This window comes from Schistocerca gregaria, chromosome 1 (assembly GCF_023897955.1).
Source record: "Schistocerca gregaria isolate iqSchGreg1 chromosome 1, iqSchGreg1.2, whole genome shotgun sequence".
In the NCBI taxonomy this organism is placed as follows: domain Eukaryota; kingdom Metazoa; phylum Arthropoda; class Insecta; order Orthoptera; family Acrididae; genus Schistocerca; species Schistocerca gregaria.
The window spans coordinates 897,739,421-897,758,279 of NC_064920.1; the positions used below are offsets into that span (position 1 = coordinate 897,739,421).

Below are 18,859 nucleotides of genomic sequence, written 5' to 3' on the forward strand. Positions count from 1 at the left end.
CAGTTGTCTTTCATATGTCTTGTGTGCTGCATCTCTGATACTCATAAGCTGTTCAGAGTGATCTGTAAGTCATTGGAAGATTTTCTTTTTACTCAGTTTTGAGATGATTGTGTTTATTGTATAAATTATTGATTCTCTTAGTAAAATTAAATATTTTTTGATATATATTGATGTTATTCTCTACTGTTGCCTGCCAGGAAATTTCATAAGGATCAGATATAAGCTCAGGCTTAGATAAATGTGTAACATATGTGAAAGTTACCATTTGTGGTTTGTTCTTGTGGCCTTGGGAACGAGTAAGTCATAAATGTTAAATCATGAGCAGATGTGACAGGTGCAAAAATCTGATCAGTATTATTTATTCTGTTTGGAGACTTCATTACAAATGTAGTGTTAAACATTCATTGCATGATGTGTTGGCCCAAATGAAAGCAGTAAAATACACTCCTGGAAATTGAAATAAGAACACCGTGAATTCATTGTCCCAGGAAGGGGAAACTTTATTGACACATTCCTGGGGTGAGATACACCACATGATCACACTGACAGAACCACAGGCACATAGACACAGGCAACAGAGCATGCACAATGTCGGCACTAGTACAGTGTATATCCACCTTTCGCGGCAACGCAGGCTGCTATTCTCCCATGGAGACGATCGTAGAGATGCTGGATGTAGTCCTGTGGAACGGCTTGCCATGCCATTTCCACCTGGCGCCTCAGTTGGACCAGCGTTCGTGGTGGACGTGCAGACCGCGTGAGACGACGCTTCATCCAGTTCCAAACATGCTCAATGGGGGACAGATCCGGAGATCTTGCTGGCCAGGGTAGTTGACTTACACCTTCTAGAGCACGTTGGGTGGCACGGGATACATGCGGACGTGCATTGTCCTGTTGAAACAGCAAGTTCCCTTGCCGGTCTAGGAATGGTAGAACGATGGGTTCGATGACGGTTTGGATGTACCGTGCACTATTCAGTGTCCCCTCGACGATCACCAGAGGTGTACGGCCAGTGTAGGAGATCGCTTCCCACACCATGATGCCGGGTGTTGGCCCTGTGTGTCTCGGTCGTATGCAGTCCTGATTGTGGCGCTCACCTGCATGGCGCCAAACACGCATACGACCATCGTTGGCACCAAGGCAGAAGCGACTCTCATCGCTGAAGACGACACGTCTCCATTCGTCCCTCCATTCACGCCTGTTGCGACACCACTGGAGGCGGGCTGCACGATGTTGGGGCGTGAGCGGAAGATGGCCTAACGGTGTGCGGGGACGTAGCCCAGCTTCATGGAGACGGTTGCGAATGGTCCTCGCCGATACCCCAGGAGCAACAGTGTCCCTAATTTGCTGGGAAGTGGCGGTGCAGTCCCCTACGGCACTGCGTAGGATCCTACGGTCTTGGCGTGCATCAGTGCGTCGCTGCGATTCTGGTCCCAGGTCGACGGGCACGTGCACCTTCCGCCGACCACTGGCGATAACATCGATGTACTGTGGAGACCTCACGCCCCACGTGTTGAGCAATTCGGCGGTACGTCCACCCGGCCTCCCGCATGCCCACTATACGCCCTCGCTCAAAGTCCGTCAACTGCACATACGGTTCACGTCCACGCTGTCGCGGCATGCTGCCAGTGTTAAAGACTGCGATGGAGCTCCGTATGCCACGGCAAACTGGCTGACACTGACGGCGGCGGTGCACAAATGCTGCGCAGCTAGCGCCATTCGACGGCCAACACCGCGGTTCCTGGTGTGTCCGCTGTGCCGTGCGTGTGATCATTGCTTTTACAGCCCTCACGCAGTGTCCGGAGCAAGTATGGTGGGTCTGACACACCGGTGTCAATGTGTTCTTTTTTCCATTTCCAGGAGTGTATATGACAGGAAAGTATTTGTTTGAATTTCTGTTGGTTACAAAATTTATTTAATCTTCAGCCAAAATTATGTTTTTTTATATACGAAGATTCGAGACCTGAGATTGTAGATTTTAAAGCTAGACACATGTCTGTATTTGGGTGGTTTGTATATGCCACAGATAGTGCCTAAGGCACTTCCTGTTGAAGGCTTTAATTGTTATCTATATGTATTCCAATTATTTGTCTTCACTGTTGGATATGAGCACAGCATTGGGGAACAAGTTTGAGTGTATATATGCTGCCACATTGCCTACTGTGTATCAGAGAAACTTAGCTATCAAGACCTAAGAGAGCTGCAAAGGCTGCTTGACTTCAGCCATATCTCTGACAGTAGTACTACTTGAAAACTGCAATGCTGGCAAGGACTGTACATTAGTGTTACAAGGTTTTATTGTAAAGCTATCACAGTTTACTTCTGAAAAAAGCCAGCAGATATAGGAGAGAAAGTTGGCCATAGGTCAGTTGCTTCTTCCAAAACAAGCGTAGTTTGGCGATGTGGACTGTGGTCGTGTAGGTGACGGAGAGATACATGAAGTTGACACAGGCTCACGGAATGGTGGAGAAAAGAGATGAGCAGTCAGGTACATATGCTGTAAGAGAGAGTGGGTCATAGCTGAAGGTAGACTAGTTATGCAGAGAGCATTTTGATGATAACAATGAATACACCTTTTGTTTTTTAGTGGATAGTTTAAAAAAAGTGTAGTGGTGTGCTAATAACAATAATAATTATTCTGGCAACAACAAAAATAGCAATGTAAAAAGAAAACAGTAAGAACAACAGAGAAACAGTATATCTAATAGTATGTGACTTTTCAGTTATTGGAGCCATGAGCAAGAATTACACAAATGCATAGCAGCTTTCACAGTTGGACTAAAGTAGCATCCATAGTGCCCTCTGCTGAAAGCTGAAGAGAGCTCTTCCATGTATGCTCAAAGGGCAGGTACAATGCTGCTGGATAACACTGTGGTTAAAAGCGGAATTGAGTCTGCAGTGCTCAGTGTCCAGTCAGAAATATGAAGTTGTTGTTTCCTCCCATTATAATTCAACGACAGTCATTGCTAGATGCAGGCATCGCTGTTGTCAAGTTTGCCTGCAATATGGATATGTATGGACTGCTTAATATAATACAGTACCATAAGGATGATGCTTGCCATTAAAATTTAAAGAACCCTAATGAGACATGCCATTAACTGTGTTTACATCCACTGTGTTTACATCCACTAACAAAAACTGAGGAATTTGTTATGTTCAGTCACAGATCGTCATGGCCTTAGAAAACGTGGTGTTTATGGGATAGCATGCCAGTATGTGAAATTGTACGTTAAGCAGACATGCTGCTCCATGTGAGAACATTATGTTGAGGTCCATCAACATGCATTCCTGTGCCAAGCACTGCGCACTGCTTGACTGTGGGACATTGCACATCATATGGCATCATTCTGAGATGTATTATGTAGGAGGCTATACTCATCCTTACAACAGACAGTGTTGTCAACAGAAATGTGAGATTTCAATGAAGCTCTTGCATGGAATCCAATATTGGCACTGTTAAATTAAAAAGAGAGAAACAAGAACTTCAAGCATTTCTGATTTCCAATCTGATGCAGTACATTTCATAGAGTTAATTCAGCTTTTAACCACAGCAGCATTTGCAGTACAGTCACTGCTCTTTGTGCATGCAAGGGAGGCCTTTCTTTGGCTCATGGCCAGGGGAAACTATGAACACTACTTTCATTCAACTTTGAGTGCTTCTCCATGCATGCCTAAAGGCCAATTCACACTGGCCATCATGGCACCATTACATCATGGCACCATTAGGTCAAGGCATATTCACACTGTCCGGCACGTCAAGTCAATTCAAGTCACGTAATCTCAACTCACATGGCTGTCCTCAACTTTTTTTCGTGGGAATTGCAATCTGCAAGAGATGATATCCAACTGTTTTTACGTGCAAAGTGCTTATATGCAATGCGGTAGCTTATATAGGTGAATGCTGGAGTGCATATTTGTACGAGACTGACATTTATTGTACTCAAATGGTTAGTAGCTTGCAGGGATTGCTTGTATATTACAGAAAGAAGACAGAAGTGCAAAACAACTCAAAAAAGAGTGTAGGTTCAAATAATGTCATTCCATGGCATGAATGGGAATTTCACATACTATACAAGGAGTTTGAGGAAAAGTAATCTGCATTTTATATTTTAGGAAGTCAAAGTACCAATTTTTTCATTTGTTAAGTTAAATTGCACTCAGAAGTACTAAATTAGGAAACACAGTGTTACAAGCTGCTATCACATCTGATGAAAAATTGGTTTAAGGTTAAGTTTAGTTGTTAGCTCTATGCATTTTTGTGCAATAGTAATCTCTCTCTCTATACCTTTCCCTTCAAGATTTACAGGTTTTATTTAAATCTTGTATTTGGCCTCAACTGTCTCAATTGTACAGGGGTTACATCTACATCTACATTTATACTCCGCAACCCACCCAACGGTGTGTGATGGAGGGTATTTTACATGCCACTGTCATTACCTCCCTTTCCTGTTCCAGTCGCGTATGGTTCGCGGGAAGACCGACTGCCGGAAAGCCTCCATGCACACTCGAATCTCTCTAATTTTACATTTGTGATCTCCTCGGGAGGTATAAGTAGGGGGAAGCAATATGTTCGATAACTCATCCAGAAACGCACCCTCTCGAAACCTGGACAGGAAGCTACGCCGCGATGCAGAGCGCCTCTCTTGCAGATTCTGCCACTTGAGTTTGCTAAACATCTCCGCAATGCTATCACGCTTACCAAATAATCATGTGACGAAACGCGCCACTCTTCTGTGGAGTTCTTCTCTATCTCCTCTGTCAACCCGACCTGGTATGGATCCCACACTGATGAGCAATACTCAAGTATAGGTCGAACAAGTGTTTTGTAAGCCACCTCCTTTGTTGATGGACTACATTTTCTAAAGACTCTCCCAATGAATCTCAACCTGGTACCCACCTTACCAACAATTAATTTTATATGATCATTCCACTTCAAATCGTTCCGCAAGCATACTCCCAGATATTTTACAGAAGTAACTGCTACCAATGTTTGTTCCGCTATCATATAACCATACAATGAAAGATCCTTCTTTCTATGTATTCGCAATACACTACATTTGTCTATGTTAAAGGTCAGTTGCCTCTCCCTGCATCAAGTGCCTATCCGCTGCAGATCTTCCTGCATTTCACTGCAATTTTCTAATGCTGCAACTTCTCTGTGTACTACAGCATCATCCGCGAAAAGCTGCATGGAACTTCCGACACTATCTACCAGCTCATTTATATATATTGTGAAAAGCAATGGTCCCATAACCCTCCCCTGTGGCATGCCAGAGGTTACCTTATCATCTGTGGATGTCTCTCCATTGAGAACAACATGCTGTGTTTTGTTTGCTAAAAACTCTTCAATCCAGCCACACAGCTGGTCTGATATTCTGTAGGCTCTTACTTTGTTTATCAGGCGACAGTGTCGAACTGTATCGAACGTCTTCCAGAAGTCAAGGAAAATGGCATCTACCCGGGTTGGGTCTCACATGATCGCTGTTTCCGGAATCCATGTTGATTCCTACAGAGTAGATTCTGGGTTTCCAGAAACGACATGGTACACGAGCAAAAAACATAAAATTCTGCAACAGATTGACATCAGAGATATAGGTCTATAGTTTTGCGCGTCTGCTCGACGACCCTTCTTGAAGACTGGGACTACCTGTGCTCTTTTCCAATCATGTGGAACCTTCCGTTCCTCTAGGCACTTGCAGTACACGGCTGCTAGAGGGGGGGCAAGTTCTTTCGCATACTCTGTACGGAATCGAATTGGTATCTCGTCAGGTTAGTGAAACACACACATATTGATCACTGATACATGAACAACTGTTTCATTGACAGTCCAGAATGCTACTTAAAAATGAATTAGCCTGCCACAAAAACATAATTAAACAATTTTTTGCTTCACAAATTGCAGCCATATTGCATTCCAATTCATTGTAAAATATTAAATATGGTACTGATATGTATAAACATCTGCTTTCTAAATGTAGTAGAGGGCAAGTAATTTAGTACGCTCATGTTATGCATTTAGACTGCTACCACACTACTTCAATTAATGTTTCATCACTTAATAGAAAATTTAAGAAAATAAATAGTGAAACAAAATTATTTATAATGAATAATGAACAACAAACAACTGATATCAACCACAAAAACCATGATAAAATGAAATATGGGGGGTCTTTGCATGGCTGTGTATTGGGAGGAAATGAGGTTGGGGGTCATGTAATCAACAATGGGTGGATGACGTCAGCTGTCAATCTTTTTCCCTGCGAAACCTTGATGGTGCCATGATGGGATGGGACGGGATGGACAAAGTGGACACTGCCATTTTAAATCCACTGCAGAATGTTTTGACGGGAAGGGATGTGACGTGATGGCCAGTGTGGATTGGCCTTAATAACTGCTTATGGTGCCAATATGTTTTGATGCCATTACGTGAACATCAGCCATCTTGTCTTGCAACAGTGGTGATAGCAAGTACCACCACTGATGATGTGTCAAATACTTGTTTCGATGAAATATTGTGGGACTTGGAAAATGTTATAAAGTTGTAAATCCTAGAAGTTTATTTCTATTTAAGACCTATGTGTCTTGAAGACTGTATTAGTAATAAATAAAACAAAAACTAACTGTAGATTAATAATTAGGAGGTAATTATAGAAGATATGATGAGAAAATAGTTAATTTAAGACAATATTAACATTGAAAGTGCGATTGTTGAATGCCATGTTAATAACCAGGAGTAAAAGTAATTCCAGACAATTAGACGATAAACAAAAGAAAAGCTGTTAGGAAAAATGATACAAAATAAAAAATCATCAACATCATTTTGAACTCACTGACCTTATGTTTTTAAGTTCGGTGTCACTGCTGACTGATTTATTTTCTCCTGCTATCTTTGGAATTGTGTTATTTCACTGGTCGCTACATTTTGCTCCCCAAACAGGGAGATGACACTGTTCAATATTTTCGCCCTTTCATATGTAAGATCCTGTCATGTAGTGACTTCTTCTGTTTTTACTTCTGGCTGGTCCTATTTAAGTCTCTCCATTTTTTCCTATCCTCTCACCATTTTGCCCTCTCCGTCCCATCCCTGCCTTATCTCCTCCTCTTCTTCTTCTTCTTCTTCACACATTTATTCACTCCAATGATACAGCTGTGTCTTGGTCTTTCTCTAGGTCTCTTGCCTGCTGTTGTCATTTCATGAGATTGACTTGGTATTTAGCTTATCCTTGTTCTTTTAACAAGCCCATACCATATCAATCTTGATTTTTTTCTATGGTCTTTTGCATGGGCTTCTCCTTCACTATATCTCTAATGGTGTCATTTCTCATTCTTCCCATTACAGGATCTCCTATCCTACTTCATTGAAATTTCATCTTGCATGCCTAAGTCCTGCTCATCTGCTTTTTCTTCATTACCATTGTTCCCAATTCAAACATGAATACTAGAGCATAATATGCTCACAATAATGCTTGTTTGCTTTCTGGTGGTACATCCTTACTCCAGCCGAGGCTCCTTACTCTCTACAAGAATCCATATGTTTGCCTTCCCCTGTCACTGTTATATGTCCCACAGTCTTCAATTCTGCTTCCCACATAGTTGAAGCTTTCCACTTTCTTTAGTACTTCACCTCTAGTACTTATATCCATTGCTGCTCATATCTAATTCCACCTTGTTGTCGTCATTTCATACTCTTTTGCGTAAAATTTTGATCAATACTGTACTGCCAGTTTGTACCATAAATTTAGCCTTTTGTACAAACAACTTGCCCTTCCTTGATACATATCCTTTATTTCTTCTCATAGTCAGTCTTCCATTTCCCCTTTTCTGAAGTGTTTCCCAGACCTGGTTTCTCTCCACGCTGCCATGTGCCTTCTAAGTGTCCAGGAACACTGTTACTAAATCCTTACAATACTTGTGGTGTCACTCATGATTTTGTTAAATCATTCTTCTCCCTAAAAACTGAATGTTTTCAAAATCTACTGATTTTAGATCTAGGTTGTGGAATTTAGCTTTCTGGATCTCATTTTTGGTTCCTGCCTGTATCTTCTATGCCAAACTTTTTACAGGCAAGTTTGATGAACATTCACATTCTTCCTGTAGTCCAAACACTCTTAGACAATTATGTTGTTGGTGTTGTTCTAGTTCATGTGATCTCAAAATTATCTCTTGTTTCGGTGCATATTGTACTCCCTCATTGACTTCAGCAATGGATTTCTATAGTGTGGTAACGATGTGGTTTATAGAGATTAAAAAAAACAATGGCACTACTTTAGCCTTGGTATAAACTAGCTAGCTGCACAGAGTGCAGTCACTTGCTAACTGCCACAATGCTTCTCCAAATTATTTTCATTTATCTTGATTTCAGTTGTTTAATCAACTACAACCAGTATCCACCACCCACATTTTTCCTTAAACCTTTCTGGTTCCTCCTTGACCACTATGTGTTCCTATTTTCCATTCTGATCCTCATATTTATACCTTCCCTCCAATCCTTAATTGCTCTTCCACCTCTCTGGCAGCCAAAAAAAATGGCCATGTGTGTTCTGTCAGCCCCTCTGATTTTGAGAAGAAAGCAGTTATCTTAATACTAAAACTCAAGTCCAACTTTTCATTTTCTCCAGTTCAGAGGACCTTAGTTTATCTTGAGTTGTATCTAGAAACGAAACCACCCACAGTGTGTCTTCTGTTGGTTAGCAATCAAACAGTTTGTCAGCAGTTGTGCCTGGGTGGTCCTAGCTTAAACTCCCTTTTTTGGAAACCAGCCCTGAGAAATCTTGTAGTATCGTACATTCAAGAGAGAAAAACCTTCACCAATTCCCAGTGGTGAAAGCATCAGAATCTCATTAAGGTGATGCCAGTGAAGTATCCACACAGTGAACATGGATCCAGATCCAAGTTGGTCCACTCTGCCCACTGTCAAATGCACCTTCTCAACCAGGTTCCCTGAAATCCAAGATGCTAACACTAAGAGTACTCATATTGGTAGGATTACTTTCATAGCATTTGATGAGTCACTAACATTGACATTAATGCATTACCACACATTCAAACTACGAATACACGTTTGTTAAGCAGTCAGTAAGCCACAAAACAACTTTGAGAGTATATACCATGTAGTATACCAGAGCCTTAGGCATAGCCTCGAAGTGACCTCTGACACTAGCAAAATCTGACACCAAAAAGGAGTGCCCCCAAGTATACCAGTGCCTCTGTTATGATCCTTTTTGTGAGATTTCTCTTACCACATTTCATGAGTCACCAATGAGGATGCTTGCACATTACCTCTAGCACATAGCTCTTCGGGACTGCATGCCAGTTATACATATGAATGGTATGAGGAAGATCAAAGACAGTTTCAGTGCTGAATGCCTTTAGGTCTGACCAGAAGATTCATTATGGCCCAGAGTGTCTATCAGGTACTAGAAAGTCCCACATCATGTGTGGCGTAGCTCATCAAATGATGACTGCAGTATGCAACTCAATACCAACACACATTCTGTTTAAATTGTTTAATTCAGCATTCATGATTTCCTTTGAGCTGAGTTATGAATAAGTACGTTTTGATATTGTTGTGAGGCCATATTTGTGCATGCTTGCATGTGTATGTGCGTGTGTGGATCCATTGCATATGTGCTTTTATGAAGCATAGAAGATTAATAGCAGAGCTGTGATTCTAAACTTTTTTTATGTGCCTACCTGTTGCTCTTCAACTTGTCTGTGCAGTGATTTGGTGTCTTTCCAAATACTATTGTTTTTTTTCATCAAGTTTTTACATTAATTTAAATTCTGTAATTATTTTGCTTTCTTCTGCAGTTTTAATAACATTTCTCTCTTTAAACCAAAACTCTTGTGGAGGAGATTGTGACGCAATTACTTGACCGCTCCCCTACAGCCTGATTGCTTACCACCTTCAACTGGGTAATGTGTGAATGTGTACTTTTTTCGGTTTACCACCAGATTTCTTACAAACCAGGAACATAACTGGGGAAAGGCCCTTGGTCACTTTGTAGGGATACAAACAATGTAGCATCAGTTTAAATGTGAATTTATCAATGCCCTTACTCTGTGCCCAAAAGTTTGTCAAGGAAACCTGACTGCCAATGTGCAGAGTGATTGGACACCTACACTTGTTGTAGCACACAGCCTCCCTTCTATGTGCATGCGGGATAGTGTTCCTGGTGACTTGCCAGTTCTTCCTTATAGTTTCAGGGCTGCCATCAGCGGGCAATATATCGCTGATAGACAATATATTAGACAATGGTGAATTAACAGGTAAGCCAAACATGAGACTAGCATGCATAGATTGATGGACCTCCTCCTGCACAGTATTCAATGGTAGGGTCAACCACCCTATTGACTGGCCCCACCGAGTGTGAGCATCCAAATGAAATCTGATAAGGGCATATTTCAAATTGAGATTCATGCATTCTGCAAATGGTGGCTGCGGGTAGTATGGCATAGTAGTTACATTGCAAATGGCATTGCCAAAACAAAACTTCTTCAACTCTCTCAATAAAAATGCTTGAGCATTATCACTTACTTGCACCCTAGGTGCCCCAAAAACAGAGAAAACCGTATACAAATGTTGAATCATGGCTTGAGCTGTACTTGGAGACAAACAAACAAATTGAGAGAATGCATTTACAAAACCAATAAGTAATTATTTCCCTGTTGAGTGTGTGGGAAGGGACCCTATGTAGCCAATAAAAAGCTTTCCCATGGTATGTTCTGCCCTGTAAGAACTTAATGCACCTTTCTTGAAATTAGGCTTAGGATTAGCTCTAAGGCACTCTTGGCATTGGCTACCCAACTACCTTACCTCCTTATTTAGGTTCAGGCACATAAAGTTCTTCTTAGTTTTCATTAGAGTCTTAAAGATGCTTAAGAGCCCCCCTCCCCCGACAAGGGGATTCATGAAAATACTCAAATATGGCAGGATCCAAATCATGTTGCAGAAAAATCTTAGGTTTTCAGTTGTGATGGGTAATGTAACATATGATCTCCTCCTTCAGTACATACCTGGGAACCACCTCCCGTGCTTTTCAGTGGCCCTTAATTGGACTTTTCAGTGGCCCTTAATTGGACCTGACTGTGGGTCATTGACTTGTTACTGCCCAGATCGTTAAATAGGTCAGGTACTTCATCCAGTACAAACACACATTTCATTAGATTCTTCGGGCCCCAACTTTGCCGGTTCCTGCTCAGGTTGAAACATCTGGCTTAGGCATCAGCTACCTGACTATAAGTTCCCCTCATGTGTCAGACCTCAAAGCAGAAAATCAATATCCACACCGCCCACGTAGCAAGCCTTCGCATCTTACACGGACGAGCCACCACCCAGGACAATGCTTGGTTTTCAGTTTCCAATAAAAATTGTCTATGTTAGAGAATTAAAAATTTTCAAGGCCAAGCAATACAACCAATTCTAATTTGTAAGCAGCCCCCCCCCCCCCCCCCATTTAATGCCTGGGAGGCACAAGCTATAGGCTTCCGTTCTCCACTAACTTCCTGAAGCAAGACAGCAGCAATACCAATCTGCAGTGTAAATTGGCAATTAAAATCAGATGCAATGGCTAAAGCCATTTTCACGTGTCCAAAGTTGTCTGCTGGGATGTTGCCCAAATAAAAGGTCACCCTTTCTGCTTTAACCAGTTAAGAGGTGCAGCCAGTTGTGCAAAATGAGATCAACTTATGAAAAAAAATCACTATACCAATGAACTTGTTGATATCCTTCTTGCTCTCGGGTCTTGGAAATTTCTGTACCACTAGAGTACATTGCTGATCAGTATGATTGATACGGACTCTTTCAGCAGGAAGTATGTGCCCAAAAAGGAGATCTGCTTATGCACTAAATTGACCTTAGAAGGTGTAACTGAGAGATCAGCCTCATGCAACCTTTTCAGGGCCTGGGCAGTATGCAAAAAATGTAGTGTCCTGTGGTCGGCAGGAAGAGAGAGGAGGAGGAGATTAGTGTTTAACGTCCCGTCAACAATGAGGTCATTAGAGACGGAGCGCAAGCTCGAGTGAGGGAAGGATTGGGAAGGAAATCGGCTGTGCCCTTTCAAAGGAACCATCCCGGCATTTGCCTGAAGCGATTTAGGGAAATCACGGAAAACCTAAATCAGGATGGCCGGAGACGGTCGGCAGGAAGAACTAACAGTCAAGTTTTAACACATTTCATTATAATTAAAGAAGACACCTTCTTGGCAAACACTAACTGTCAAAAGCAAGAACTACAAGGAAACCCCACAATTCTTGTGGTGACAAAGCCTGATAAGAAAACAAGACAATGAAATAAATGTGAATTGTTCAGTTACAGAAGATGGTTACTTAACCAAAGATTGATCTGCAGCATTAGAACCTGTACAAAGTGCTCAATACATTGCAGGTGTCAAGTCATGGTCAGAACAGTTTTCTGTGTAATAAAATTCAAAATGAGAAAGTTTGAGTGTTCTGTGTAGTTTAGAGTGCATTAAGCCACAGATTAGTGCCTTCAAATGTAGTTGTTTGTGATTGAATGGTGGATGCTTCTGCAACCAGAGTAACTGAAGTGCTTGATGTTTCAAGAGGCACCGTATCAAAGCTTTATGTTGCGTACAGAAAAACATCTGTTATGTCACAAAATGGACCTAAGGCATCACCTGTCATGTGACAAAATGGATGGAAAGGTGTGTTGAGTGATTGTGACAGACAGTTGTTGAAAAGGATTGTGACGAAAAATAAGAGAATGACAGGTGAAAATGTCATCACAGAACTGAATGTCACAGTTGTGAACCATGTCAGCACCAAAAGAACCCAAAGGGAGCTCCATAAGCAGGGAATTGCCAGGCTAGCTGCTATTGCAAAATCACTCCTCAATGATGCAAAAGTCTTAACAGGAAAACATGGTGCTGAAGCCTTAAAACCTGGACTATGGAGCAATGCAAGAAAGCCATTTCGTTGGATAAGTCTTGTTTCACACTGTTTCCAACTTTTGGCTGAGGTTACGTTCGAAGAATAAAACATAGCGTGGCTCATTGATGTTTGAGGAGCCATGTTATGCTATTCCGTGATTTGTTCCCCACAGGTGATTCTGTATTCCAAAACAACAGGGCCCCTGTCCGAATAGCCCACATCATCCTGGACTGGATGGCAATGAATTGTGTTTCTGGTGATTCCGTATTTTTGTGTATTCCCTGCAGCAACAGCATACACTTATGTATGGTTTGTGGAGGCTTTCCAGAGCTATGATGAGGTTTTCCAGAAATATGACCAGCCCTGAATTATCACAGCAGTCAGCCTTGTAAACACAAATTGCTTTTGACTAAATACCTGTTGCTGCCATTGGGAGGATGGAGATTCACAAAATATGGCATGCAGCTGAATAGGAGGGGACAGATTAACTGAGTATTTTCTAGAAAGTGTAAGGAGGGCCACAAGCACACAGGGCAAATCCCTGTGCTTACTGGAGTCAGAGAGACTCATATTTTAGGCTAGTCATGCTAGAGGCAGAGAGTATTGAAAGAAATTATATCACAAAAGGGCCATTTTGTGTAGATCAGAACTTAGGAGCATGCGGTGTGTGTTGTTAGTGCAGATTACTTTCCTTGTAGTTTGTAACAGTCTACAGATTGCCTCTAAGAAACTTCCACCTATTTATGAGGAATCTAGATGTGTTGTTGAGCTACCTTTCATTCACACAAGGAGAAACAGTTGTTTTTGGAGATTTCAATGTAATTTCTTAAAGTATATGAACAGCAAAAATGAACTGGAATCATTGTTTGGATGTTTAAGTCTCTTTTCAGTGGTTGATTTTCCAGTTCATGTGCAGGAAAGCATTAGGACCATTCTTACAGACAGTGCTCAGGTTGAAACAGTTATTGTGTAACCAGTAGTTAATGGACACTGATCATGGTGCACAAGTAATGGGAATAAACAATACACCTTCATACTTGAAGCAGGACATAGACAGAAGTGTAGTTTATTAATGAGAACAAGATGCAGTATTTTAAGAATAAATTAAAAGAGGTAGTATGGGATGAGATGTATATAGAAAGAGATGCTAATGTCAAAAGCAATTTGTTCCACAGCAGATTTATGTCAGTATTTGAAAGCAACTTCCCTGAAAGGATATCCAGAAAATTCATTTTAAAAAAAGCAAGAGAGACATGAATAACAAAGAAAATTAAAATCTTATGTGTGAGGAAGAGGGAAACGTATACAAAGACCAGAATAAGTCAGTCTTTAATTTTGTCACCTCACCATGCCTACTTAGCATTTTGCACTTCTGTCAGTCTCATTTTTAAATGTTTTTATTCCCTTTAGCCTGCTTTATTTATTGGTTTTTTATGTTTTCTCCTTTCATCAGTTTACTTCAATATTTGCTGTGATATCCAAGGATTTCTCTTAGAGCTTGTCTTTATAATTATTTATCTTCTGCTGCTTTCACTATTTCATGTCTTGAAGCTATCCATCCATCTTCTACTGTATTCCTTTCCCTGTTGTAATCAGTCATTGCCTAGTGCTCCCTCTCAGCAACCGCCTTATCCATGTCCCATCTCCTTAATTTCCTACCTTTTTGCAATTTATTGAGTTTTGATCTACAATTCATAACCAATAAATTATGGTCGGAGTCCAAATCCGCCCCTGGAAATATCTTATAGTTTAAAACCTGGTTCCGAAATATCTGTCTTACCATTACATAATCAATCTGAAATCTTTCAGAGTCTCCAGTTCTCTTTCATGTATACAGATTTCATTCATGATTCTTAAATCAAGTGTTAAAGATGATCAGATTGTGCTTTGTGAAAAATTTATCCAGGTGGCTTCCCGTTTCATTCCTTCCCCACAATCCATGTTCACCTACTATTTTTCCTTCTCTTCTTTTCCCTACTACCAAATTCCAGTCCCCCATCACAGTTAAATTTTCGTCTTCTTTAACTACCTGAGTAATTATACATTTCTTCAGTCCCTTCATCATCTGTGGAGCTATGAGTGGTTGACATACAAACTTTTACAATTGTGATGGATGTTGACTTCGAGTCTGTCTTGGCTACGATAATGCATTCAGTGTGCTGTTTGTAGCAGCCTACCCTTGATCATATTTTCTTATTCATTATTAGATCTAATCCTGCATGATCCCTATTTGAATTTGTATTAATAACTCTGTAATTACCTAACGAGGAATGCCATTCATCCTGCGACCTATCCATTTCTCTTTTTAAATTTTCTAACTTACCTTCCTGATTAAGGGATCTAACATACCACGCACTAATCCCCTCCTCTTCCCCCCATCCCTCCCTCCCTCCCACCCTCCCTCCCACCCTCCCTCCCTCCCTCCCTCCCTCCCTCCCTCCCTCCCTCCCTCCCTCCCTCCCTCCCTCCCTCCCTCCCTCCCTCCCTCCCTCCCTCCCTCCCTCCCTCCTGCCCTTCTCTTCTGATGACAACGTCCTGCTGAGAAGTCCCCACCTAGAGATCTGATTAGGGGACTGTTTTACCTCTGGAATATTTTACCCAAAAGGATGCTCTCAACATTTAATAATGCAATAGAGCTGCATGCCCTCAGGAAAAAGTATGACTATTCCTTTCAGCTGTTCGTAGTACCAGCACAGCAAGGCTGTGTTTGCTAATGTTACAACACCATATCAGTCAGTCATAGAGACTGTTGCCCCTGCAACTTCTGAAAAGGCTGCTGCCCAACTTCAGGAACCACACATTTGTCTGGCCTCCCAACAGATACCCGTCCAATATGGCTGTCTGTATTGTTGAGGCAAGCAAGCCAATCCACCATGGTTAATTCACTTCGAAATGAATTTTTGTCTATAATGCAGAACATATTAAAATATATCCACTTGCATCTTTTCTGTAGGAGCATTTTGGGGTTAAACAATTCACAGCTAGTAAATATCCTAAAAAAAGTCACGAGATTGAGGTAGATGTCTTCTGTGAAAATGCCAATGTTCTTTCGTACCAGTGGAACAGATGTTTCATTAAGTATGAAAGCTGTTTTGAAAAGTAAAGTGTACCACAGTGTGGCACATTGCCTAAAAATAAATTGCCCTCAGAAGATTTTGTTGGCGTACTTTTGGAATTACCATCGTACATCTATAATTATTTCCAGACAAGCATTGAATATTTGAAACCAGTAGTAATTAAGTAATTTTATGTTTCTTCCAACATATGTCAATGGCTGTTGGCAGTTTGAAATGAACTATTTAAAGGTAATATATCAGTTTATGTATGTTATTTTTAAATTGTGTTTAATTTATTTCTGTATTCTTTTTTGTCTCTTTAAATGAATTTTGGTCATTTTTAAGATGTTTGTATCCTTTTCAACACAGAATTGTTGCCTTTTTGACCTTGGAGGGATTGCTAAAATATTGTTTTCTATTTCTTCAAGCTGATATTAGTGTGCTTATAGCTTAAATGTAAGTGTAGACTTCTGCACCCATTATCACTGTCAATAAAATTCTTCAGGGTATTTGACCACGTTGTGTATGTGTAATGTTCTTTGAAGTTTTCACCACTGTTGAAAATTTTCTTCCTTGAGCTGTTTTGCTGATTGCTTATAGCTTGTTATGAGGATTTATGAGTTGCCTGGCTATTGATGGTCTTTTTATTATGTCTGTTGACAACTGTTACACACATTAATTAAGAAAATAGTAATGTCTACTACTATATTTCACATATTTTCATGAATAAAACCGATGATTTCACTGTTATTGTATTCTGAAATTTTTACTATTGGCAGTTAACATTGCATTGTACTGTGTATAGCCCCCACTTCATAACTGATCCATTATTACCCTCTTTCACACCTTTCCATTAGGTCCCATAGACTTCAAATTATCAAGTAAGAGAAATTAATATTGATTTTTTTGAGGTACTGGAAACACTTGTGGCAGCAGAATATATAATATTTGCACATGTTAATACGTACAATAAGAACATTTTTACGTGTTTTCATATTTCTTTCTTCTTGCAGCAAGTGGTTTTACTGGTTGGATGACAGGGCGACTGACAGATAATACGTTTCCTGATTACCATGATGGCTACAGCTGGTTCACAGTGTTTGGCGTTTTCTTTCCCACTGTAACTGGGGTAATGGCAGGCATCAATATGAGTGGAGATCTTCGTTACCCTTCACGGGATATCCCAAATGGAACTCTTGCTGCAATGGGTACTGGGTAAGTGTAGTGTCATAGATAAGTATGCATGAGTGAACTGCTGCTGACTAAGTTAATCTCAGTATATACCAGTAGAGGACATGTTCTTTTGAACACAAAAAGGGAAAATAAAATAGAACTGGTTAAAAAACTCCCACACTGTACTTCACAAACCTATCTAGATGATGTATCACCATTAGCATCAGCAACAGCAACAAGAAGCACTTTACATCCTCTGCTGGAGAAAGCCACCTCTAGGTTTCTTCATAGATTGCTGTAAACACTCACCTTGCTTGTGCACTTTTTCTTATGTAACTGTTCATGTATTAGGTTGCCATTTCTTGTCTCTTAAGTAGTTAGTGAAAATGTCATCAGTCTGAAGATTTATTTGAACACCACAGAGCTTTAATAGGCATGGTCCTGTTGGAGGTCATAGGCCTGACCTTCCTCCAATCTTTGAACCAACTTGGCATTCTTCACACTAACAAACATTGCCAGAGGTGAGAGAAGTGATGGGCGATACATAAAAATCCTAGGTAGTCCCTTAAAGGACTTCTTCCTTGGTCCATACAACATTGACACATCTGGTGCATGCCTTGTCCATCATCATTTTTTCTCATTAGTGTTGTAATTATGTCCTCCACTCTAGTCTGTTCTGCAATCCATTTGTTTATCTAGTAATTTTCAAAATGTATCTCTTGGTTTGCTGACTGTGATGGTCACAGTTTTTGAATGGTTTTCACATTAAAAGTCCCTGTTCCACTGTTGTAAGACAAAAGTGTTAACTCTGCTATTTAACAGAAAAACAAATATTCCAGGGAATTTTTATTCTTACATTTTATCTTTCATAATTGAGGTGTTTCCACAAGTGTGACAAAGTCCTTACACAGAGATAGTGAATATCTGACAACGTTCTGTCTGCTGTCTGAAAATCCTGTACAAGATCTAAGACTAGCAGAAACTCAGCAGCTGAACTAACTGTGTCCTCATCAGTTTAACTGAGTGTCTGTTTCATATTTGTGGTTCAAGAAGTAATTTGACACAACTACCTTGCAGCTCAGTATAGTAATTCTATAATTCTTTCACTGGATCCACTGTCCTTGAGTTCTGTGCCCTCATTCCTCCAGACCCCTTACTCCATGGAACTACCGGCTACCATAGCTACATAATAGTATAAATTTAGTCTCACTTAAATCTTAAACATAAGACTAAAAATAATCACAATATAAAGTTGCTTACAGAGGAAAGTCTTCTCAGAGTGGAAACCAGTAAAAAATTAAATAGTTTCAGGTGTATGTCACATAAATGTCCACAAGAAGCAGATGGTGATGCCATCTGCAAACGTGATCCACAAGTAGCAAAGTCATCACTTTCAGTTGCAAGTGTACGCTAAACCGATGAAACATACAGAGAAAAGATATCATAACAGTATAGAAAATATTTTTTTGGAGCTCTTAAAGTGTACCTAAATGGCATCTCTTAAGAGGATAATGAGAGATATCAAGATATTGATATGTGTGTCTGAGCATACGTCCAAATTTTTAAATGCACACCAGAACTGTTTTATTACTAGCTACATTACAATACAGGGTTTTCATTACAAGGCAGCCACTGTGTTTCAGTTAGACAATATGCCTAGTCTCTATAAATCAAGAAACTTTTTGAGAAGTCTGTAGCCCTGAGCAGATGACATATTGCCTGCAGTGTTTTATAGTGCA

General features: G+C 40.5%; 1 protein-coding gene across 2 annotated transcripts in view; it reads left to right on the top strand.

The window, feature by feature from the left end:
• The window catches only part of LOC126274306 (solute carrier family 12 member 8), a 167,968-nt gene that overhangs the window by 52,540 nt on the left and 96,569 nt on the right, over positions 1 to 18,859 (top strand). For both annotated transcript variants that reach the window (XM_049977103.1, XM_049977102.1), the window contains exon 6: positions 16,961 to 17,162. In XM_049977103.1, coding sequence (XP_049833060.1) covers positions 16,961 to 17,162 — 202 coding nt within the window. The remainder of the gene's footprint in view (positions 1 to 16,960; positions 17,163 to 18,859) is intronic.